The 26425-nt window shown below is 39.9% G+C and overlaps 1 protein-coding gene across 1 annotated transcript in view; it reads right to left on the bottom strand.

The window, feature by feature from the left end:
- The window catches only part of TET1 (tet methylcytosine dioxygenase 1), a 49893-nt gene extending 24422 nt beyond the window's left edge, over positions 1–25471 (bottom strand). Inside the window, exons 1-4 of the mRNA XM_088525088.1 lie at positions 23422–25471; positions 17524–17574; positions 1450–3967; positions 220–310 (exon numbers count right to left, since the gene is read on the bottom strand). Of these exons, the coding sequence (XP_088381214.1) occupies positions 220–310; positions 1450–3967; positions 17524–17574; positions 23422–25350 (4589 nt within the window). The 5' untranslated portion in view covers positions 25351–25471. The remainder of the gene's footprint in view (positions 1–219; positions 311–1449; positions 3968–17523; positions 17575–23421) is intronic.
- Between the last annotated feature and the right edge of the window lie 954 nt (positions 25472–26425).

Raw genomic sequence — 26425 nt, 5'->3', positions numbered from 1 at the left:
CTGCACCTGCTGAAGCTGTACCCTAAAGCTGCTGGAGCTCAGACAGGACAACAGAGTTTGGAACAGGAATGACAGTGTTCACCTCATGCATATCTGGGCAGAAAAATGCTTTACAAATAAGTACAGCAAAAAGTTTGAAAAAGCAAAGCCAAACATTGCACCTGAGTTGACAGGTACACTTAAAAATACTGTGGGCATTAAATGCTGAATTTTCCTCACCTGTTCTCCATTATTTCTCTCACAGCAGCAACAGTTGGTCCTGTCCCAAGGTGTGTATAATATGGACCTTCATCTTTCTCTATAATTTGCTCTGTAAACAAGTTGAGAAAATTAGGTTTGCACATGTAAAAATTTACACCATTAAAAGTACCTTAAGAGCTTTACAGAAGCATCCCCCAAATTAAATACAAAAAGTTAACCTAAATGTAACAAATAATACATTGATAAACTTTTCTCCTTAAAGCGATATAAAAATTATTTCATATCTGAAATAACTCCTGTTAATATGGTAATGGGTATTCCTGCTATTGTAAAGTAATCCTAATCATATTAATCTTTTGCTTTCTTTAGCCATGTTCACTATCGGGTCAGGTACACATTAGCTGGGTAAGCGCCCAATGCTTTGTGAGTAGGGAAAAGGGAGAATGGAAGCAAACATTTAACCTGTGGACATACACTACAAAACAGCAAGGAGCAAGAAATCTGCCTATGTAATATTTACTTGTTCAGTGTCTGACTTGTTTTTCTATCTCTGCTTTGACAGACTGAAAATAAATCATGTCCAACACCATCAAATAAGATGTATTTGCAAAATTTCAAACTCTGAGTTTGGTCTGACATTCCGTCCCCGATCGAGTGTTATTACATCTCTAACTGTCACCTGAACTCCACCTCACCTCTCATCTCTGCAAATGAGAGACACCTAAAAGCCTTTGACAGGTACTGATTCAAGGCTAAATCACATCGCTCCCCAGGACCAGCGCTGACACTAACAAGATGGCCCACAACTCTGCCCTTCTCCTTGTCTAACAGTATTTAATTTAGGCAACATGGAAAAGGTACTGGAGATCTGCCCAGTACATCTCAAGCAAAAATTACTTCTAAACCTTGAAAATCATAATTTGATACACTGCAGATAAATTCACATGAAGCGCAAGCCAGTGATGAGAAAACAAGTAGAAAAGTTCCTTTTCTTTTACTCACATTTAACCATACTAGTTGCAAGGCCAAAGATATTAAGATCTGATGTACGCTGCATGCCCAAAGGCCTCCAAACAATTACAGAAAGGGGGAGGGGAGTTTCCTCCCCTTCTCCCACTTTCTAAGAGCAAAACACTCAGCCTTTGCAATGGCAGAGTAACTGCCAAGTGCAATTCCTCACAGTAAATGCAGCAACGCAAACACGAACCCATTTGAAAGGTGAGTGCAAAAGTTAGCAAAAGGACTTACCGACACAGTCACAAGCTGGCAATTCAGACTGTCCTTTTTTCGTAGGTGTATCTATTAAATTTTTGGTAGGGGTGTCAAGAAACTTCATAGGTGACTCAAGAAAACTGCTGAGCGTGTTCTTGGCTGGCGAGCACCCCGAGTCCCCCGTGCTCTGCGGCTGGTCCGTACCAAAACTTGTCGCTGTCAGAACGGTCACTTCCCCTGCACACTCAATACTCCTGAGAGCTTCTGCGGCACCCGGCATACGGGCCCCACCACAGGGAACAGGTCGTGGATGGGACTTGGCATCTACTCGCTCCAGGGCATCCCGCTGCAAACAGGATTTGTCGTCGTTCCGCATTTCGTTCGCTCTGAGGTTAGGCTGAGGCAAGGGATGTGTCTGACCACCATTTGCTGCTTGCTGTACCTGAGAATTACTTTTTTCTGTAAACATTTGCACGTTTTCACTTGGTCTGTTTAATAAGGATGCCGTTTTCAACTGTGAAATGGCCACAGGATTACGGGAGGGCAGGTCGCTGTACTGGTTACTTGTAATAACATTATTTTTCAGGGGATCAAGATGTAGAGGGTCACCAGAGCCTGCAGCTTTGATCTGCTCATTCAGCACTTCGCAGCCATATGGCCTGTCTTTTTTCTCCTGTGATACCTCAGGTAAACATCTGTGGAACTTTATCTGAGTTTGTGGGAGAAATAATCTTGTTTTTTCTTGTGATAAAGTACTCGAATTCAGTGCTTTCTGTACTTTGGTTCTTGGAGATTTCTTTTCTGATGCAGATATTCTGGAGTCCTGTGGCATGGTATGACCAAGCCGGTGCAGCTTTGATGATATCCAAACGTCCCGTAACTCACTATGCTGGCATGGCAGCAGCTCAAGCTGGTTTGGATTATTTTGTTGATAGCGTGATTCCTGAGGCTTCTTTTTGTGCCTCGGTTTCCATGGCACAGCATTTCCTTTTTTATTTGCTGCTTGCTTCTGCTTTAAAAGTAAGGAACTATAATTATGCCGAAGAAATACGGTTTCTTTTTTCTGCAACAGGCACTGATCTTGGTTCTGTTTTGGCTGCCTCTCATGTGATATTAGATTGAGCAGCGATGCCTTAATGTCGTTCTTCTGCTCTGGATTTGTCTTGTTTGATTCAATTAATGCTGCAAGTTGAGTTAGTTGAGTAGCTACATCCTCTTCATCCTGGCTGTGAATTCCTCCTTCTTTCATTAAAGAGCTAGTTTTCAAGTTCAAGTCATTGCAGGTTGGTTTTTGCTCTAACTGGGCAAGAATTTCCAAGTTGTTACTGCTTTGTTGGACATTGAATGAAGCATTGCAATACCGGGCAAGTGTCACTTGATCATACATAAAATTACTCTTGGTAGTATGGCCCCAAAATGGTTTTGCATTAGATGTTACACCAGCCAAGGTTTTGGTATCCTGTGAGGATAAGTGTAATTTATACATCTCACCAGCCAGAGTGGCAGGTTTATCATGCAAGTCAGCAGTCAAACTTTGCCCGTTGTACAACACTGCCTTGTTAGGGAGCTGTTTCTGTGAGGCCGCACAGTGAGACAAGAGCTGCTGCTCATTCTGCAAGTAAGTGTCTTTGATTTCCTTCAATGTAGGCGAGGTAAAGGAGGATGAAATATCTCTTCTGTAACTCTGGGGCAAGCTGGAAGCTGTTTCTTCTATATATTCTGTACTTTTGGTTTTAATCGGTGAAGTTTCTAAAGGGGCTTCAGACAACTGTGTTAAAGCTTCAATAGCTACAACCTGCTCAACGGTTAAATTTCTGTTTTTAATCAGGGACAGGAAAGTGGGCTGGAATGAAGGATTCTCCTGCTTTATCTCTTGATTGGGTATTTTAATGCCATCCTTCTCTGCAGGGGCTTCCTCTTCAGGCAGTGGAGGACAACACAAACTTCCCTGCAGATCCGAAATGGAGCCAGTTTGCAAAACAGACTTATCAGAATCGTGAAGGACCACACAAGCGCAGTTTTTCTCTTTCATGAAAACATTTCCTTGCTTTTCTGCATGAACACAACTAACACCAGTTGTCAGAGTATTTACAATGTCATTCAGATTAGCAGCTTTCGTCCAATGTGTATGGGAGTTGCTCGTCAAATCTGCTCTTTCCTCTGCAGGTACTTTTTTCAGGGAAACAACTGATTCTGGCGGTGAATAATGTAGGGTTTTTATGCCATTTCTGATGGCTTGTGCAAGTGACTTTTTTGGCTCAGTTACCTGACTGGGGGAGACTGCTCTTTCACTTTCTCCAGTGCTTTTCAAGTGTTCGCTCCCTGTCACAGTTCCATGGATGTCTCCGTTGACATGGACACCAAAAGATGACTTCTCATTATGTGCCCAATTCTCTGCTTCTAAGCCTGTCATTCTTTCTTTCTCCTTACACTGTGCATTTTCGAGGGGTAGTGTTTGGTTTGGTTTCACCCTGTATTTTTCACCATGACCACATATACTGCATTCCATGAGTTCTGGTCTGCGGCCATTTACTGGTTTGTTTTCTAAATTTGCCTATAAAACAATTAAAGAAATGTTTTAACAGCTGCTAAAATAAAAATAAGAAGCATAAGCTTTATGACAACTAAGTCTTATTTTGACAGATATAAAGAATACCCTAATTAAACACAGGCACAGATGTTGACAAAAAAAGAACAGGAAGTCGTAAAAAAGTCTGAAGCCAAAGGACCTGATTCATATTTATAGTTAGTTCTGTTTCACTGTTCTGGAGGGGAAAAAGGAAAAAAAAAACAAAGACAGAAAAAAAAAAAAAAAGAAAGCATGTGCATATGGCAGTGGCAGAGTTACTATGACTATAAAAATAAAAGACTTCAGCCCTTAGAATCAGATCTGAGGATTAAATTTCACATTGAATTTGCATAAGTAGATGAAAGTCTCCCTTGAGCTCAAAGCGGGACTGAAATCTGAAGGTTTGTGTTGCAAAAAGTTTACTAGGAACCCAGTGCAATTGTACGTCAGTGGCTGGACCAGGGAAGTGATACAGCACCTCTCGTAAGAATGGCTATTTTTCAGCTTCGTTGTGATTCCCTCAAAAAAAGGACAAGAACGACAAAAACCTAAAGGAATGAGAAGCCAAAAGACTGTCAAAGTAAGAGCTATGTTGCTGGAACTCTTTATACATAATATGCATAACTCTTTCTACATAATATACTCTGACAATATCAGCAGTGAGTTGTTGCAAACAGTGGAGACCATTGCTCCTGTGACAATTTAAACCACAAAAAGCCTTCCAATGTGAAAAAGACAGGATTGTTAGTAGAAAAGTATAAATTAAGACACACACAACAGTGTTCAACTTATCAGACAGGTGAAGGTTACCATCTAAATACACACATCTCTTGCTGAGCTATCAAGATTACTACTGTTTTATAAACTCTAATATTTAAATATATTATTTGTCTTTCTGATAAGTCACAATATGTCAAAAACTAGACAGTAATAGAATATGTTCTGAAAAAATACTCATATAGGTCTCATTTAAAATAGTATTATGGCTACTAAGTATGGAGCTATGCAATTAAGTAAAATACATATGTGTATACATATATGCTTATATTCAGGCAAGAACTCAGGAGAGAACAAGAATGAAGACAAATACAATTTTATTAAGTTAAAATGTATTTCTATTTACATTAAATTTTATTAAAAAAACACAATAGTCAGCGCTGCTACCTAAACGTATTTTAATCTTTAAGAATTAAGTATTCTGCAGCCCTAAGCCCTATTTAGCAAGCAAAATGGTACTGCTTTATAAATCAGATATAAGCAATACAGCACATTACTTAAACCATACCTTAGCACAATAGATCTTACAAGCATGCAGAAAATAGCACCCAATCTAATACATGGAATAGCACCCAGTGCTTAGTTAAAGCAAAACACATTTTAATGGTCATATCAATGAATGCATGGACTTTTCTAAGAAAATAAACTAAAATGTACCAATGTAAAACAAAATTCTGATTAATGGCAATCAGCTGGATATCACTGCCAGAAACCCCCAGGCAAAATGAAGCATATGGACCCAACTTCAGATGGAGCCCAGTTTTCACCCTACAATCGTTTTCTAACTGATTAAAAAACAAAATCAGGAGAAAAAAAGAAAAGCATTGATGCATCACATGAGGAGGATTTACATTAGGAAAGAAAGATACCTTATAATAATGCCTTTTTTTTTTTTTACACTGATTTCATCACACTGATCATAACTAATGATCTGTGAGCCTGAACTTATCTGAATCCTTGTGGTTTTCAATGATCCACAGAGCTGAAGCATCACTGAGCAATTTCTAAGGGTTTCACAAAAGCAATTAAGTCAGCCAACTGCTAGCAGAGGTAAATGACATACACGGGCATCTGTGGCTGCACCAGAAAACATGTTAACATTACAGCATTGAAAAGTAAAACTCACAATTCTATGCCCACAAAAAAGATGCGTTTAAATGAACTACCTTTTCCTTTCTTCCCCCTGCCCCTTGTGTCTTGTAGCACATCAATCTATCATCAGCCAGAAGTTCTCCAAACAATACAAATTTGCTATTGAAAATCAAATAATGAAAGAAGGAAATATGAACAAATATATTAAAATAATTTCCCAGCATTTAAAAGCTTTCATCATGAAAAAGAAAAGGGGGAAGAAGGTCGATGATCAGAGATGAGATGGAGTCCCCTGACAGAGGCCCAAGTGCAAAAACACCAACATACTTCTCAGCTATGCTGTTCCTCCCTGAAATACCTTTACCAAACCAAAAAGCTGTGCTTGAAATTACTCAGAAGCTTCCCCAACCTGTCAGAAGTGCATGGGTGTAGTGCTGTGCTTACAGACACCACGAATCTCAGCATTAAAGCAGGATTACTTTAAAAAAGTACTCCCCACACATCATCATTTCCACTAACATAACTTGAAGCTTCCCACATGCAATGAGAAAAGAAAAAAGTAGATGAATAATGAATAATCACTGTCATTGTTTGATTTATATTTTATTTTTTCATATAAGGAAAAAATTATTTTCATATAAGGAAATAAATTTTTTTTTCTTTTAAATCAAATTCCTTTCCTTTTCCCTTCCCTTTTTGAGAACTGCTTTTTATCTCTTGTCACTGATCTGCAATGAATCCTAACAAAACACCTTTTTCTTCCTTTCTTACCAAAGTTTTCAGGGGCCTATCCCATTCCACAAGCAAAGTTATTGTCTGCAGTGTAAAAAGCAAGGGAGATCCCCTAGCAGGGCCTTGGAGTCTTCCCCTCAGCCTAAGTCTGGCACACCAAAAGTAATAGCTCAGCAAAAAAATTGCAGCAAAGCAACCTAGCAGCAATCTATCTTTGGGCCTAAACCAAAGTACTTGAAACTGCAGCCAAGGACCCCACACTTGCACACAGAAGCCTCAGAACTCATGCAGGTTGAACACGGAAGACCGATCAGATTTAATTCTGAGGCTTTTAAACAAGTGTAATCAAAACCTAAGGAACAAAGTGATCAATAAAAGTAATTTCCTCTCTTCCTCATTAATGGGAGCACTCCTCTATCCGAAGACTCAAAAACACTAAAAAATCACCCCCGTGCATCGGCGGGAACCATGAGGGTAGAGCCTCTTTAACCATTGCTGAAGTACTTAACCTGAATCCAACATCACAGCTCATACTTGAGCAAATCATCATGCCCATTCAGGTTGGCAGGAGCTTGTAACACACCTCAGAGCTCGGCTATATTCACCAGTTCACTCAAACACCCCAGGAAAAACATTCTTTAAGAAAAGCTGCTTGGGGAAAGTAGTAAGAACTTGCTCTAATATTTGAGTATGATGTTTCAAACATGGTCCTACTGGGAGACTGCCACCAGCCCACCAAAGCATAAGAAAATAGCAGTCAAGGGACAGCAGCAATTTATTTCTGTTCTCTGCTGCCTGCTCTCCAGGACATGCAGCCAAGTACTGGACCAACATATATAGGTAGGCAGGTAAGATCTGGATCGGATAAGAGATACAAGGCAAAGAATCAGTTTGTAATTTTGCCAACAGCAGTCTCCTGGGAGAAGCATCTAACTATTGCATTATACAGCCTAATATTATCAGTATATCACAGCCGTCCCTTGAAACGCACACGTAAAAAGATTTGTCCCCCTCTCACCCCATGCACTTGCACATATCAGCAACTATTTACAGCTAAAAACATCAACTGAAAAAATAGCAAAATATTATGTCTTTCTAGTTCAAATGCTAAAGTAAAATATTGCAACAGTATTTCAGATCCAGCACCCTTCTCCTTTTAAGTGTTGCTGTGGTACAGGTGGAAATCAGTAGACAAAACGCCCTCCAAATGATGCAAGCACCAGAAAAAAAAAAAATCACATGTGCTACTTTCATCTAGGCAGCAGATAACCCTTTACACGGGCCGCATGAAAAGAAACTGTTTCTAAACTGTAAGAATTCCATTCCAATCGGGAACTTGCTTGAGAGTTAATGTCAAGGATTGTTCATCTTCCACCTTTTCTTACTTGATATTTTTAATTTTGTTTTCTTTCAACTACTCATCTTCCACAGCAGGTGCAGAGTGAACCGGAGAAAAATGAATGGAAGAACTCAAATATGGGCAGGTCAGGAAAGAACACTACATCTGAAAAGGAGAATCCCAGGAAGCCACCAAAGTAAATGGTTTAGTTTTCTTGTCCTATAGTGTCTACACTCCTCAGCTTCAAGAAAAATATTTTGAAAATAATAAGCACAGCTACTAAAAAGGGAACAATTTTCTACAAGCACCCCCTCCCATTTCGTGAATAATCTAAATCTGAAAAAAAATGCCTATACTAACTTCTTCACGCTAAAGGTCCCACTTTAAAGACCCTGTCTCCTTATTTTAAACGTAAAACCATTTGGGAATAAGTGGAATGCAATAGTTATAGCAGAACAGAAACTCTATGTTGGGGCCGATGTTAATACAAGACAGGTTGGAATGCAAATATCACTCCTAATAAATTAATATGAGTATCTTAATAATGATTACGCATCTTTTTCCTCGATTATTTCTCTTTTTTTCTGCATGGCCAACTATATTCTTCATTAACTACAGGTATGACCTGCCATCAAATTGCTTTGCTCTCAGTTTCTGAGGTCAGTTAATCTTACATTTGCCTTCACAATATTGTGCAGATTACCACCACCACTTCTGCCAAGCTTCTTCGTGATACTTCTGCAGGTTTTGACTCTCTCATCTCTAAATTTGTCCTCAACAGAGTGGACTCATGCCATTCTCATTTGCGCACCCCCCACACACATGCAGAGGAAATTCCCAGCAATCTTAATCTTCCTGCCCATTGCAGAATGGCACCCCCATATACAAGTGCCCTCTCCTCCTCACTTGAGTTTCACCTCCATTTTATCTACCTTTCTAACCTCTTGGCTATGCTCTTCAAACACTAAGCAGCTCTCCCACCATGGAAGTTCCTCATCTTGTCTTTCTACACAGAGTTTGTATATTATGGCCTTAAAGCCTTTCTTCTCTTCATTTTAATCCCACACCATTAGCAGGATCCTCCCATCTGTTTTGTACCAATAACTTCAGCAAGAGCGCCTTATAAGTACAAGTAAAAACTACAGTACTTATTAACAGTATTGAAGGTATAGCACACTAATCAAGGCTCTATATGCCTCGAACGGTGACCCCCACACCAAGAAGGGTATTTATTAGGTTATCACTTGGAAATATGCTGAGCCACAAACTCAGGGAAGCCAAATATCCAGGGAATCCATTATCCTATGGAAGCACCCGAAACTGGATGTGTTATAGAAGAAAGAAAAGCCATTACATTTTTTTTTTCCTCCTGCAATAGAAGCCAGTACAAACCAGTATTTTGCCTGGCTTTTACTGTTGTTTTGAATTACATCATCATTGGTCTTCAACATTAAAATGGATGACTCGAAGAGATACTGGCAGCTCTGGAACATGTAGCACTAACCCCCCAAAAGGAAAACAATATGATTAGCAGCAACATATATTCCGTAACATAAACCTCCCTTGATGCACTCTAACTCAGATTTAAAGATGAAAGAAATTCAGGCTTTGGATTTATAAACCTGAATGTTTCTTGTGGTCTACTCATTTATGCAACCATTCCCATAGCATTAAGAAAGCACTGCCTGGCCAGTAACTGTAAATGGAGAATCATCACAGAGTGTTCATAATGAGTTCTTCAGGGAACATCTCACACCTGTATATTTTTAGCAATGACCTGGAAGAAAAGGTGAAATTAACACCAATAAACATAGATTGACTGGAAAAGGTGCTGCAAGCAGACATTTCAGTACAGCTAAAGTTAAGTACCCAGGAATGGACTTCAGGTTGTATTTACAAAATACAAGGTTTTTTCTACCTAGAAAGCAATCACTTCAGAAGAGACATCAATGTGGTCAATAACCTAAATCATGGTGGTTTTAGAACTCCTATAAAACGCTCATGGCCAAAAGGGTTAGAGAGTTTTGATGCATAAAAAACAAAACGTTTAGGAAAAGTCAGGTTATTTTCAATCCTGTATTTGGCACTCTGGCATCTGCTAATGCAACAGCAAGTCCAGCACATTTCAAGACAGTGATGCACCGCTAAGAGCTTAAGGGGTCAGAAGAATGATAAAAAGATTGAAATATCTTGAAGAGAAAGCCCCCAAGAATTCACTCCACCATTTGCCAAAGGAAAAGAAATTTGGAAGACCACAAATTAAGGCTGCACCTACATGGGACAGAAAGCTGATAACAGAAGGTTTCTTGTTCTACAGCCAGAAGTATAACAAGACTGAATGACTTTAAGCTAAGACCAGAGAAATCTGGACTGGAGCTACAGGAAGTAGGGGAGAGAACACATCAGAAGTATCTTGTTAGTGGTTTTGATGCACTTTTCATCATGGGCATTTTCCAATCCAAGTTTTTGGAGGTATTTTAAAAACATGATGCTTCATACAACAACAAATTCAGTCTTACAGCCTCCCTCTACCAGAACCACCTCTCCTGGCTTTATGACATGCAAACAAAGCTGACACAAGTTAATAATTTTCCCTCAGTTTCAGTTCAGTAAAGATCTGAACTGCTGCCTAAGAAAACACCATATTCCAGTTCCTACAAACTAACCAGGAAGATATTAATCTCTTTAATTTAGGATCTAGCTTAAGCTCCTACATTCTGTTTTACAAGCAATTTTACTATTTACACGTTGCTACATGCTGGTAGCAGCTCTGAGTTCAAATCTGTTACAGGCAAAAAACAGCAGTTAAGAAGTTAATTAGTTTTTTTTTTTTTTTAAGAAGTAATGAAAAAAGGAGAAAAAAAAAAGCAGAGAAATACCAAAATATACAGTGTAACAAGTCACGCCCAAGTCTTTTCCAAAAGTAAACATTTTGTTTATGAGTATATTCCTGCTTGGCTTTAGAGGTGATGAAATAAAGCCAAAAAAAAAAAAATCATAAACTTCAGCAATGATAAACTTGAGCAATGAGAACGTCAGTCAGTGACAGGTAAGATCAGCTAAAGACAGAAGACCAGCTAAAGGTAATTCAGGTAAGGAAATAAAAATAGCCATGTGGTGCACAAGGTGCGCTGATCACTTCAGTCACCTAGCTACAATTCATGATTTTGCAGCTATGTTTTGTCTATTTCCATGAGAAAGAAAAACGCCTGAAATAGAGCAAATGCTGTTTCTCCTCTACATCTGTACCAGATAGCATACTTTTGGCTTTGGATAAGTCAAATTTATAGTGCCTGCAACTTCTATTTTCTCTTTAGAGGAGCACTGACTCTCACTCAGGTACTCAAACAGCCGCAGTGTTGTTCTGGAGCAGTACAGCAACAGCAGCAATGTTTGTGTGGTGAATAAGACAGAAAGTTTCCATGTATTTAAAAATATGTAGCATTTACTTTTGTAACAGATGACCAATGCCTGAACTTTACAAGTCCAGCAAAAGTTTTACAAAAATCAATTTTAGAGCCAAATTTTACAACAGAGCATGAATTAACATGTAACACAATACAGACAACAGCAAAAGAAAAGACTAATTAGGAAGGAATTTCCAGTTTCACCATAAACTACTGAATTTTAAGTTGGCATTGAAAAAAAGATTTTAAAATCTTCATAATCTTTTTTTCCTCACAAAAAAGCAGTTACATGTGTTTTATTTATTTACATATAAACATATAAATATAATGAAAAGTGATTCCAGTTAGTCCCTTGTAATTCCTTGTTCCTTTTCTCTCAATTTTTTACAATTCAGAAATTCAGCATTAAAAAAAAAAAAAAAGTATTTCACAAAAATATATGGATTCTTTTTACTCCTCAAATGAAATCCTACAGTTAAATTCATTTTAGTAGGAATGAAATCTTTCGGTCTTTACACAGACCAGATTCTTACTAAAGTCTGTGAGAAAGTAGCTGGAGTAGTATCTGAACAATGAATATTTTCCTGTTCATTAATATATTGTATAAAATCTCTGGTGTGTAAATCTTTCCGGTATGTAATACCACAAAAAAAATAGTCCCATTCAAATAACCTAGGGGATTCTCACTATTTTTTTCAGTTTCTGAAGGAAATAAAAAAAAAAATTGGTTGGCAATTTGTCATTGCCCTTTTTCAAATTATTTTCTAGATACTACTACAATTTAACTAATATATGGACACCATAAACAACAAAGATCAACAAATGATTTCTGGAATTTGCAAAGCTGTCTCAAATATTTCAACAGCTATGTTATATAAAAGCACAAGTAATTAATAAAAACTCATCATATAGTAATGAATACAAATTGTATCAACAAAATAACATATTTGAAAGAACTCTGTGTTTATTTTGTAATGTCGAAGTGCCATTAACATCATCTAAACAATACATCAATACAGTTACTGCTCATGTATCTGACCCACATCCATACATGGACATGTTTTTCTTTCTTCCTACAAACTATCTACTTTTATTTAGTCTTTCAAGATAGCTCTGATCACAAACACATTTTCTGCTTTTTTAATAAGCTCTTCCATTACAGGGCTTCCGTTACAGTGGAAGCTTCAACACGGCACTAAAACAGATAGCGATGGGCAGGATCTACAAAAGCCCATGATTCGAAGCACATGCAAAACCTCAAACCCCACCAAAACCACCAGATTCAGCCTGACCTTATTCCACTACCTCCAGCCTCATTGTACCTCTGCCTGCAAGGTCCCCCAGGCAAGAAGTGACACTACTCTCAACTTCCGTGCTAGGCAATAAATGAGTTAAACAGAAACCCTCACTTCTCCCTGTCCTCTGCTCAACTGACAGCACTCCTTTCTTGGAAAGTATCATCCATGGGTCCCCAACACTCCACTGCTCCCATGTCCAAATGATCCAGCACTATCACAACTCTTATTTGGAGCTATTTTTTTATTCCATGCATGATCCAAATTAAGGATAATAAAACTACCGGTGTACAATTAATAAATTACAAGCTTTCATAAAGACCTTCTTAGTTTGGGTTCCATTCAAAAGTGCCTATGTATAGAAGAAATCTTAACAGTAATAAAAAAAATATATATAGTTGCTCATGCGGAAGTGCTGAAAGACTGCACAAGGAAACGTGGCTCTAAATTAAACCAGAATCAGGCATCTCATTTCAACTGAGCTGCGTGGGCCTATCCAGGGGAAAACAAACTCACTCATCATTTAGATACAAAATCCACATCCAAATAGGACAAAACCAAAAAAAAAAAAAAAAAACTTTCAAAAAACATTACCAAGCTTTTTAAACTAAGGTACCTAAATAACTCCTTATTTGTTTTTAAAAATAAAATTGACTGTGGGCCACTCGCATATCAACAGCAAAATTTTCCACACCAAAGAAAAAGTCACCAAAACAAAACAACAATAGAGCACAAAAGAAGCAGGCAGTCATCTTCAACATGTAGCGTGTACTCAAATCTTATATATATATATTTTAAATGGATAGATTTCAAGATGTTCATATCCCTTTAAGAAACACTAGATAGGCATTCTCTGGACAACATCCTTTCCAACTCATATTGCACCATTCTGTCTTCTTTGACTGTAAAATTTCACTGCAGCGCAATTCCATCCATTGACTTGTCGGTAGAAGGTTAAAGAAGGTTAAAATAAAGTAATAAAAATAAATTGCTTCCAGCTAAATATTCTGGTAGACATTTTGCACTAAAAACATATACCATATATCTTAAGTTGAAATAAATGTTCAAAAATAAGTTCAAACCATACTCACTCAAAGCATGATCATGGACATTAGCAGTTGCTTTTTCTAACTCTTGTTAGCACATATACGGGCTTTAAAAGGTGAATTTTGAATTTCTTTAAGCAGCACAACTTCAATGTAGAAGAGCTAAGAGTGGGTTTGCCATACTGGCTTCATATTTGATAACTGTTCTTGATGAGAAATACTACATTTTGTATGCACAGAGGACAAGAATTAAGAAAGTACTCAAGAGCATAATCATAACTTTCACAGAAATATGGCTATTACCTGTTATTAATATGATGCATTTGCTACACATAAAGCAAATGCTCTAGATATCAAGTCATCTTTTGACTTGTGGCTTGGCTTAAGCTGAACTGATTTTACACAGGCATCGCTTGCACTTTCTTGGCATGCACAATTACCATTATGATGCCTACGCATAAATGCACAAACAAAATCATTCAAAGAACAAAGAATGTGCATGCAGTTACAAACTCACTTAAGATTGCTAGAGGTCCCTTCCAACCATAAGCATTCTGTGATTCTATGATTGGGTGTATTATTGGGGATCTCGTACAATCTATTCCTTTATTTTAACCTCCGTCAATGCAGCAAACATTTGCAGCCATTCAAATGGTAGCCTTGGCTCCACAGAACCTAGCAGAGAGGCTAGGGTCTGCACTTCATCAGCTGCATTTGGGGGAGGTTTCCTTACTGGCTTCCACTGCTAGCTGTGCTTCATAACTGCAGATTTCCCTGGTAATATGTTGCCTTGTCCTTCTGAGCATTGTGTTACAAACTTGCATGCCACTGCAAACATTTCCTCACTGCTAAGAAGAGTGGCACTGCACTGCCCAAACTGAGTGAGAGAAATGGCTAAGTGACTAAAAGGAAAATGGTGTTACTGTGCAAGTGAAGCTGAGGGTACATAGCTTCTGAAATTCAAGCAATTCAATTTTAAGTATCGGTCCCTTCAAATAGATGTGCCGTTATCCAGAATAAAGCCCAAGAGGTGTCTGCTTAACTGAGGAAGGCGTACAAGGTTAGCATGTTAAACTCCAAAGTACTCTTTCAGTTGTACCCAGTTCTATGGGCTCACATCTATTCTTTCTTCGGTGAGCATCTCCTTGCTAGACATGATGAGTATTTCAGACGTTCATTCAAAATAAACATGGGGAACTTAATAGGGTATTTATGGCGCAGAAGAATTTCCTAAACAACTCCTCTTACAATAATGAGAAAGGAGAACAAACATGGAAAATTATAAATAATAAACAAAAGTTACAGAATCCAGTAAGGAAAAGTAAAGCAAAAACATGGAAAGTGATAAATAACCAACAAAAGTTACAAAGTAACACTACCTATCACATTTAATTAGTCTTACTGGTTTTATCTGCCCAACGCATTTATATGGGCTGGGCAGCATGGCTCATTTCCGCACTGTACAGAAGACATGTAAACATGTTGGTCCTAAAAAGCACAACCTGCAAGATATCCTAGCTATCCAAGTAAATGAATACACATCTACAAAAATATAGGACAATTTGAGAGAAGTTACCTACGCTTAATATTAGAATAGACTTCTACAAAGCCTCCTTCAAAGTTCGTAACAACGCTGGAGGCAAAATACAGTAAAAAAAAAGAAAATTGGAAATGCTATTTCATTTTTCAGCACTCCACTGGTCAGATTCACTCAACCACTGCTGATCAGTCAGAGGCTTGAGTTACAATTCAACAGGAATCATTACAGTACTAGTTTACATACTAATCCCACCCATAAAAGAATGAAGGTTAGAAATACACCAGTGTTGTACTTCTGAAATGCCCTTGTGAAGATGTCTGTAAATTATATAGCTTTTTATAATTTTATTCCAGTTGAGAGAGAGACATAGCTGAATTTAAAATGACTAAACTTCCCACAAAACAACACAAAATCCCAGCCCACACACTTCAATGAAATTCCTTGAGCAATATGACCCCTCTCTTGGTGAAGGCAAGTGAAGAACTCAAACCAAATACAATTCAGCACCACAAAACAAAGAAAAAATACTAGAAGACACAAACTACAGTATCTAAAACCAAAGATGAAACACCACACAATTAACTCAAAGGGAAAGTCAAAACAAAAATAAACAGAAGTCCAGTGAGTAACACATGATACTATACATACACATAAAACCAGACAAGCCTTTCCATCTAAGAGATAAAAAAACAAACAAACAAAAAACTGTTCAAGAAGCATTTGGGAAAGGAGGAAAACAACAACATCATATTACAGAGCAACCTGCCCTGCCATCAGATCAGAAAGAGTGGTCACATAACTCAAGAGAAATTCGGAGACACCACGACACCACTATGACATATCTTCTTAGGAAAAATAAGTGTAGATATATATACAATCCCACCTCAACATCACCAATCGCACATTACAAAAATGACTCATTTACAAAAAGACCTTATTTTCCACACTAGTATCTACTTAACCACAGAAAAAATATAAAAATATGAACAATCGCTAAAGCTTTAACTGTGCTTATGTACCATGCTATGAAAGCAGCAATAATGAAAACATTAAAAAATCATATCCATGAAAATGAAAGATCCTAATTTTTAATGAATTTATTTAATGAAGGAGATAGTATTGTATTACCACAGTTACTGTTAGCACACAAAGAGCTGGTTTGCACAACTACTCCTACATTAGAAGAGAGGCAGAGACGCTTCTGAGACTAATCTCAGCTCCAAAACACTTACTTGTTCCTTCCTTAATCTTAAAATTTAACTTCACTTTGCCCTAATGACTAAGTTATAAATCCATTAAACAAAGTTTTGTAATGTACAACGGTGAAAACAAACTGTTAAAAACTGGAATGTTTTTGAAACAAACTATGCTACAGACATAAGTTTATCAAATCTACTACCAGATCCAGGAACTTTTTAGACTGTAATGTATCCAAACAATCCTAAAATATCTGAAATCATTTAGCTGAGCTCAATATAAGAAAAATAGTTCTGCAAACTAAGAGTTTAAACATAACATTTTTCTGATTTTCTTTCACTTCACCTTACAGTAAGTTTGCACCATCCACCCTGCAACATTCTCGTTTTGAAAGAAATTATGACTTACTTCTACTCAAAATACCCTAATGAACTGAAAATGCAGCATCTATGCACTACCCGATATTTTTCTAAAAAAAAAAAAAAAAGCCATAAATGTAATACTGTATCTTGTTATAAAAACTTGAAAACACTGATCTTCTGCCATCCTGTTATCATGAAAGATAGCCATCTTAAAAATCTCAAAGAAAGGCACTGCCTTGTGAAACCAAAGATTGCTGTAAGTTTCTGAATTCTTCAGATTCACTTGAGGTGTTACAAAGCTTAAAGAAAAAAAGAAGGGAAGGAGGAGTTGTGACTACAGTAATCTAGGCAGGAAATTTCCAATTTCATTAACTTGGTTTATGTTGCAACATTGACATCTTCCACTTAATTTCAGATGCTATAAAATTTGTGTAATAGAAAGGAAAAAAAAATCAACTATTAAGTTTGGAAAGAACAAATAAGGCACGGAAGAAGCTAACGTGAATCTTGAATACAATGGAAAGCAAACTTTGTAGTCTGCAGACTTGTGCACAGATTCAAATATGTATACAACATACTGGAGAGAGAGAGGGGGAAAAAAAAGAAATGTTCTGTGCTTTTAAAATTAGCTAATCTCCTGAGGAGCTGGAAAACACTGCTTCCCAGAAGTTAACCCTTTGCTGGCCTATTCTAGAGGACGAGAAAACACTGCTGAAAACGGGAGGGGTTAAATATCAAAGCAATCGGTGGTTACCTTTAAAACTCTTTGCTTCCTCCTCTGAGGCCTTTTGTTTTCAGATAGAACCTAAAAAAACATCAAATCGCAGAATAAGTGGTGGTCACAAAGGCAGGCACCTCCAGCTTTATTACCATTAAAGTGCCCCCGTGCTGACGAGTACCCGGAGCGCTCGAGGCGCGGCCCGCGCGCGGGCGGCGGCCGCGGGCCGAGCGGAGAGGCGCGGCCGCCCCGCCGGCGCCGGCCTCGCTGCTGCGCCGCATTCCTCACAGCGGCGCCCGCGACGCGGCCATCTTGCTTCGTGCCGCAGCGGCGCCCTCCTCCAGGCGGCGTCGCGGCCGCGCGCCTCGTGCGGCGCCCGCGCCCCGCCCCGCCGGGCCCGGCGCGCGCGCCCCGGGCGGCCGCAGCCAATGGGCACGGGCGGCGCCCCCCTCCCTTCCCCCCCCGGGAGCCCTGCCCACACAAAGGGGCTCCCGCGGCGGCCGCCCGCAAGCTGCGGCCTGGAGCGGCCCCGCCGCGGAGCCGCGCGCGCGCGCCCGCGGGGACACGCGGCGGGCGGGGTCAGGCGAGGACACGGCCCGCGGGCGCGCGCGAGCACGGCTGCAGCCGCACCTGCCCGCGCAGGTGCCCGCCGCTGCCCACGGCGACAGGAAAGCCGGCTCGGCTCTCCTGGCAGCTGCCAGCACGGAGGGCACCGCTCCTAAACACCTGCGTGCCAGGAGACCACAGCGCGCGCAAAATCTCCTTCTCCCAGGTCCCAAGCACTGAACAAGACAGACAGGCAGCAACTTCATCCCGGCACAGCAAACCCGCTCACTACCATGAGGCCGCCCAACAGAGCAGCTCCTCCAACCTGTTACTTGTCAGCGAGACATTCAGTGAAACACTCTTCCTTGTGCCCTCAATCCCACAGGTCAGCTATGAATCTCTGCACTGCACAGGTCAACAGAAAGCAGCTCTTCAGCTTTGCAGCTACAAACTGCAATTTTAAGCCATTTTCTAAATCTACTATTAAATTCTCAGTGCAAGTTAGCTAAGCAGTGCAAATGCACGGATTTGAACGCACAGCTAATTCTCTACCACATCAACTAATTGAGAAAGCTGTTGCCTTTTTGTTGTTGGCTGATACCCAATATTTAATACTCGATATTTAAACTCTTAATTTATTGTACTAGGGCTTCATATAGAGATAATATGATTTAGGCTCGGGTAAAATAAAAGTATTTACTGTTAATACTTTCCTAAAATACACGTTTAGGAAGGATTTCAGCCATAAGAACAATAAAAGAGGTGCCTGCACTCAGTGATCTACTTTCTCTTTGCAGCTTTGGCTTTCTGAAATGTTTTACAGCCCAGAAAAATAAAGAAACAACACCCAGCCTATTTTATTTGCTTAGAAAAAATAAAGCTCCAACCTGTTCAGCACCCTCATTGAGGCCCTAGTGTGCAGCTGAGCAGTCACCAAGCTGAAGTTCAAAGCAGCACCAAAATTGCAACAAAAACTACCAAGCAGTACTTAATTATTGTGATGAAAGAAATGAAGTGCTGAGATTTCCCCCTTCAAATGAGAGAAAATGTCCCTGTAAGAGCCATAGGAACCTGGTTCAGGGGCTTAGGAGTAGGTTCAATGAGGAAGCAACTTTTCAAACACAAATGCTAAAACTAACTAGACCTCAACCTATCCCACTACCCTTTAATTTAAGCCCTACTACACTCCACACCCAACGTCACCAAGAATGCCGAGGCGTAAGAATTACTTTACACACATGCTCTCTGCCAGAGCGAGTAAGCCACACTACTCCCACTAGCCCTGCCTCCACAGGACATTTCATATATATATGTGTGTGTGTGTGTGTGAGATGAGCTATATATATACATATGTATATATTTATTTATACACACACATACACACAGAGCTTTGCTCATCTTTGCTGCATGTGTTAGAGAACTTCACCAGCTTACACACTACCCCCTGCAAAACTCCCTAGTATCATACGTCAACTTTGTGCACACTTACGTTAAAATTTATCAGGCTTCAATATTTCTGGATCCTGTTGCAAAATACCACAGAAAGTTTAAATAAGTTGATCATAACCAAGTCTGGCTGGAAAACAAAAATTCCATTTTACTCTATTTTTTGAGATTTCAACAATTGGTCAGGCTCCAAAGCAGAACAGCGCTTTCCAAAATTCAGCCAGACACAGACAGTAAATGGAAGACTGAGGTTCAAGCTTTCCCAACAGGAGTTTGATCAGAACAGATAAGACCTCTGAAAGCTTTCTGTTAAATCAGTATTTTCCATTCAAAAACTGGTTTATTGAAAAGTTCCTAAACAACTCTAATTATAGTATCCTTTTAAACACGCCTGAGTTTTAGGCAGCATGTTCAAAACCCACAGTTAAGCAAGCCTTATTGTTACTTAATATTTCCATGTTACTCCGATTGCAACTATTAAATAAGATGCCTTGGCACACTTGGGTAAACCCAGTGAACATACACTCGGTGCCTGGATTTTTTGGCTAAGCTTGCTCACTTGAGCTCCTGCTAATTGTCCCCAGGTCTGTCATGAAACACCAACTCAAGTGTATGCTGCTCACCTCTAAGCACCACTCCGTGGTGAAGATGCAAGCCCTAGGGATAGTGAAAGCAGGGCTGCAGATGGGGGCAGAGCAGCAGGGTCCAAGGCAGCGGGGCGGCCTGAGGAAGCAGCAGGTAGGAGAGGGGCAGTTCCTCTCCTTACTCTCACTTTCTGCCTGCGAGGCAGCCTGGCATTCAACCCAAATGCCAGACAGGCAGCTCGGGCCCTGCCGACCTGCTTGCCACCAGGGAGGTGGGTGCTCTCTACAGCACCCCGTCACCTGAGCCTCCAGGGTGGTGAGGTGCTCTCCATAACACCCCAAACACAGGCTGCACGGAGGGTGAGTGGCGAGCTCACTCTACAGAAAGGCACCTTCTGAGATGAGGGCTCCTGACAAGAAGGAGTTTCACAGTGGCTCTAGAAAAGTGCCGTGTGTTGGAGCCTTTTGGGTGGCACGTTACAACACTCTGCAAGCTCCCCTCGGGAGCAAGCGGAGCGGCGCGGCTTGGCGCCCGCGCAGGCCACGGCTACGCCCTGCGGCCCCGGCCAGCTGGGAGCCGCACAAGAGCCGCAGCCGGAGCACAGCGCGCCACAAAGCGCGAGCACCGCGCACCACCGGCTGCTCCTGTTATACCCTGTCAGGGCTGCAGGCACTCAGGAGACGGAGCTTTTATCCCGAGGGCGTGCTGTTCTATCTGCAAAACCTGTCTGCCCAACACTGAAATCCTTTCCTTACAAAAACAATAATGAAATAAATTATGCTCTGCCTCTCCTATCTAATGCTGCTTTTGAAATCTCACGAGTCCTACCCTGCATAGCAGCAGATCCAGACAACCCAGACATACCTGATGACTCAGGAGCAACCAAATAGACCATTTCTGGAAATCAGTAGGCTTTTTGCTAAAAAATAGCTGTGAAATAGCCTTCAGAAACAAGTATATTATTTCAGAAAATAGTCTCAGAAAGACCAGACAAAAGAAAGAAGTTTCGCATTCATGTATATATGTGAACTTGTCAAAAAAACTTCTTACAATAAAGTATTCCTCCGTTACTCACTGGAAGATGGTAATTGAATTCAAAACCTTTTCCCTTTTCTTTTCAAAGCTTACTTAAACTTTTTACTTACTGTACCGCTCCTCTTTTTTTTTTTTTTTTTTTTTTAAAAAAAAATCAGTAAGCCTGTTTTTTCCCCTTATATACTTCAGGATTCTTTCTTAACTTTAGCAAGCCCTAACAAAACAGCCATGATGCGAATCTTTCAAGAAGGAGAGCACTTCATAAAACCATGTTGCTATACACAGGGGCTACGAACTACAGCCCTTCTAGATGCTTTATCCAGACCTTCAATAATGTCACGTCACTGCAAAAGCCATTACGTTCAGCAAGGTCAGTACCGCCAAGGGTTTATGTGGAGGTTATTTTTAAGTGATATTTTCAAGTCCAATACAGTTCTCAAATCTTTATCTGGATTATGTGTGAATTAATGAAAATAACAGTAGCGTAACTCCAAACCAGCTCCAAACGTGCAACCGATACTCTCTTAGGGTTGAATGCTTGGGCACACATGTGTCTGAACACACACCTCAAACTACATTTACGGATACTACTGGCCAGGCCTTGATCTAACAGTGAAATCATGCCTTTTTAAATTTAAATATCACTTAAAAAAAAAAAAAAAACCTGTATGTATGGACCACCAAATCCTGTACTAGCTATTCAGAGCCTTTCAATATACAAAGTTCACATACATGGTGAGTGTTGTACCACTGAGCTAAAAAGAGATAATTCCCTTTAAGGCAAAACACCATGCTCACATAGAGGATGTCTATCCCCTACACCCTCCTCCCAGCGAATCACCTCCAAAAAATGCTTACATTCCACCAACATGAGAGAGATGAAGGATGCTTTCAAACAAGAAATGTACGGAAGCCAACCTAACTTCTCATAATTATTATGTTCACTTTCTATACCATGGACAGAGACCTGCAGTTTTTTCCCAGTTGCCTTCTGTAACAAGTTACTGTCATAGAGGCCCCAACCACTGCAGCCTAAGCCAAGCAGTTCTGGAAACTGCTGGACAGAGCAACCCCAATCCCTCCCCATATCTCAGCGTCTTTAGTGAGCACTCATATCTACATCTTAGACATGCTTTTCACTTGCATTTTCTCAGAATGGTTCCTAAGGAGTGTAAATGGGACAAAGACTTTCCTTTTTTTTTAAAAAAAAAGGACACATTGGAAAAGGTACCGGGTTTCATTCAAATATAGTTTCATGAGAAAACACCTGACATACTCTTAAACATCAGGAATACTCTGTTTCCTCCATTTAACGCTCTGAAGCTTAAGATGAAACTTAATGAGAAATGAAGCAGGCCACTGGTGCAGCTCCAAGGGATTGTACAAAATGTGATCATTTTTATAAAACAAAAGCACACACAAGAAAGCTGCCACTGAAAGGAACATAAGCAGGGAATCTCTCATAAAGGAAGCAAAAGGAAAGAGGTGAAGGGGCAAAGCTAATTTGCAAGAAGAAGGTCAGCCTGCGAAAGAAGTATGTTTAGTCTGGAAAACAAAGGTTGACAGAAAAGCTGCAGTGTTTCCTTTCACTGACCCTGCCAAAGCCCTTCTGCATGGCTTTTAAATCACTTCCTACCTCTACTCCACCAATTCTCTTTCACGAGCTTCTTCAGTCCCACTGGCTATATACAAGGAAGAACATACTGTTGCTACTATGCCACCCTCTTGCTGTAAATGCCACCATCAGCCTCTGTCACCTTTACTGCTTTATTATGCACCTTCAAGTCACATTTTAATTGCCTCTTCCTTCGCTTTTATTTTTTTAAAGGGTATTCAAGTGCTGTAGAGGTGAAAATCTGAATGAACTTTGGGCCAAGCTCTTTAAACCTATTCCCCCAAGCACTATAATTTAAAATACACTTCCCCCACGTATACACAACCTCATCCCTTCACTAAAGATTATAAATGTAATTTCACCAAATGCGTACCATCACATTCTTTTCCATTCCTCCATGATCCCAATGACTTTTTTTTTTTTTTTTTGCTAATATGCGAGCATTTGGAACAAAGAGTTAAAGCCAGACTCACCCCAGGTTTTAAGCATTTACACAACCAAAAGAACACCACAACTAGCACACCTTAATCTGTATTTTTATAGATAACTTGAGAAAGTTACTATTCAGTGTGTTACTGAATACTGAGTAGCCCAACAGTAACCACAAGCTGCGTAAAGCCCCACAATAACCATCATTTCCCTTCACAGCGTTTTTCTGTACTTGAAGCTCCAGAAGCATGACTTAACTTACAACTTTTCTGGCTTACCTCAACAGGTAGCGTTATTGGTGGTGGTGGCTTTTTCAGTTCTTCGCATTTTCTCTTTTTACATATCCGGTGGCTAGTTTTGCGTTTCCTGCAACAGCTGCATTCTTCACAATTTGTTTTCCGCAGACAAGGCTCGCAGACTCCACAACGCCTTCGTTTCTTCTTTTCTAGCATAGGGAACAAAGACGAATATGGAACGGGGTAATCACAAGCTGGCTTTTTAAGAGAGGATGGCCCGGAGGCCTCTGATGCTTCAATGCTGTCACTCATGCTGTCCTGAACCAAATTCAAGTTTATTCCAACGTTTTCCAGCTGTGATGAATAATCATTATGCTGCAGTCTTGAGTCAGCTGGCAAATCTACATTTATGGCTTTTTCAGAGGCAAGAACAGAGATTTCTGTGCTTGAAGGCAACACTGAAACAAAACCTTCAGAGAACTGTCCAGAGCTTTCACCGAAGATTTTATCCACTGTGCTTTTTTCCTCATCAGATGAAGTGGGGACATTACCTGAATTCAAAATTGAAGTTTCTGCATCAATACACTTAACAAGCTGTTCAATTTCCTCCACTTCAATATTGTTTAAAGAGGTATTGGAAGCTGATTCACATACTGAAAATATGTTTTTTGAGTCAGATTCTGAATTCTCTCTTGTACAGCTCTGATCAGAACCTGAGTTAAGTTCTTTGTGAACAGGTACAAAATCCATAACCATTTTTAAGTGGGATTCTGTAAATGAACTTGAGCCTTCAAAATGTAAAAGGGAATTTGATTCAGCGGTAGCAACTGAGTTGGAATGTGAAACAGGTTCTTCATTCACAGACTCTAAATCCCAGTCCACCTTTAAGCAGGATTCTGCAAGTGAACTTGAATCTTCTAAATGTTCTTGTGAGTCAAGCTCAGAGGTAAACATAGACGTAGAATTCAAATCATGTTCTTTATTAGGTAGCACCAGATCCAACTCTGTTTGCACCTGGGATTCAGCAGGTGGACCCAACTCTTCTAATGGTACTGCTGAACTGAGGTCTGAGGTATTGACAGAGCTGGACTCGAAATCAGGTTCATTACTGTTAGGCACCAGATCAAAGGAAGTCTGTAAAAGTACCTTTGAGTTTGATTCAGAGGTGATTGTAGAATCAGAAGGAGAAGATGGAAGCACAAGCACAGCATTTTCAACAAATGCTTCGACTGAACTACCCGTATTGACATGGCTGTGTGTCTGCTCACTGGGCAGCTCTTCTTGCTTACACTCCACCTCTGACGCTTCTGGATTGTAATCAGCTACTCCACTGTTTGGAATGGAGTCATTTGTTTCAGGTATTTCTTTCTCTTTGTCTTCACTATCACTTTTGGTGGCAGGCTCTTTGTCTGCACAGCATGGCAAATCCTCTCCAGGAAGAAGAGCTAATTCATTTTGTGCTAAATCTTGTTTCAAAATGCTTTCGCCTGCCTCAACATTTTTTTCTTCTACTACTGCCAGAGCTTCTTGTTCTTGTTTTTCCTTTGTTTCTAGCTTTTTCTGTGCTGCAGTTTTCCTGGGTTTTGCAATTGGAGTTTGGATCCATCTACGGGTGAATGTTCTGTTACGAAGAGACATTGTAAAGCCATTGATGTTGAAAGCATCCTGGCTATGAAAAAGAATATTGCCGGCTTTCTCCAAACTCACCCAAGATGCTCCAGACAAGGTTCTGGTTATGCTGCTCCTGAGAAGTCTACCTGATGAGCTCATGATTGGTTTCTTTTCTTGCTGTTTTTTCTTAACATCTTTTTCTTGGGCTGTCTTTTTGCACTTTCCAGAAGTAACAGCTCTTGTGGAAGTCTTTGTGGCTTTTTTCCTCACTTGACTAGATTTCTTTTTGCCTTGGTTAGTTTTTCTTTTGCCTAACTCTTCCTTTTTGACTAATCTGGAAGGCCTTGCGTGGTGAGCCATGGCTGTTTAGTAGTAGAAACTTTAAGAGGGGCGATGGAAAAAGATCATGAGCTCTTGAGAGAACTTTTCAATAGAAAACTGTACACTTCCATTGCTGCTCTCTGTAGTGGCACATAGTTAACTCTGGAAAAAAATAGAAAAAAGTATAAAATAACATTAATATAATCCTACTAAGCCAAGGAAGCATATATTAAGCTGATCATTTAAAAATAATACTCAAAGGGACATGGGTACAAGTAGAAATATTTGTATCAGACATGAGATTTAATTAACACAGAAGCTTTGAAAACACTAGTAGTAGATTACAAAACCAAAAACTTGCCCAAATGCCTCTAATACACATGAAAAGGTGAACAAAACTCAAATGATCAGACAATAGCTTGTTTATCATTTTACATTAATTAAAAAGCCTGATTTTTTTTTTCAATCTTTTTAGGGTTCATTAATTCCACTTCACTAAGAATGGGTAAGATTATATCTATGGGCACACTATGAAACATATACGCCTATTACTGTGACCCCACAAGACAAGGCGTAAAGCTGTGTTTATCTAGCACGCGTGGGCATTCACACACTTTCATGAGAGAGTCTTATTCTTTTGCCATCGCAGGCATGAAAGCACTAACTAGCTCCAGGAAGGTGGCTAATTCCCAGCACTGCTCGGAGAAGAACCAGAGCACACTAGAATAGCTCTTCCAAGTGTTACTGTCTGGTTATGTGTCAGCATAACACACTATACCACAAGCCTTGCTCCTGTTTTCCCTGGCTACACCAAAGAAACCCACTGTGGAAGCAACTGTCTTTGCTCCATCATTATGGTTACCATCATACTTGGCTTCAACAAAATACTACAAAGTTTATCCTATGTATTTGTCCCCAGATACGACTACAAGGCAAAAGTCTTCACATTTCCCAAACACAACTTGTGCATCTCAGAGGATACAGTGGATACTCACATTCTTCTTGCTCCTAAGTAATTTCTTTCAAAGTAGGTGGCATTCTTTACATGTAAAGCAACTCTATTAGGTACACAGTTTCTTTATGCAGGCTTTTAAGTACCTATGGAAAGCCTTTA

This window comes from Tinamus guttatus, unplaced genomic scaffold (assembly GCF_059628265.1).
Source record: "Tinamus guttatus ecotype Peru unplaced genomic scaffold, ASM5962826v1 Tinamus_guttatus_pri_ptg000023l, whole genome shotgun sequence".
Lineage (NCBI taxonomy): Eukaryota > Metazoa > Chordata > Aves > Tinamiformes > Tinamidae > Tinamus > Tinamus guttatus.
Note: the sequence above shows the minus strand (reverse complement) of the source record. Positions and strands in the feature narration are given on the sequence as shown.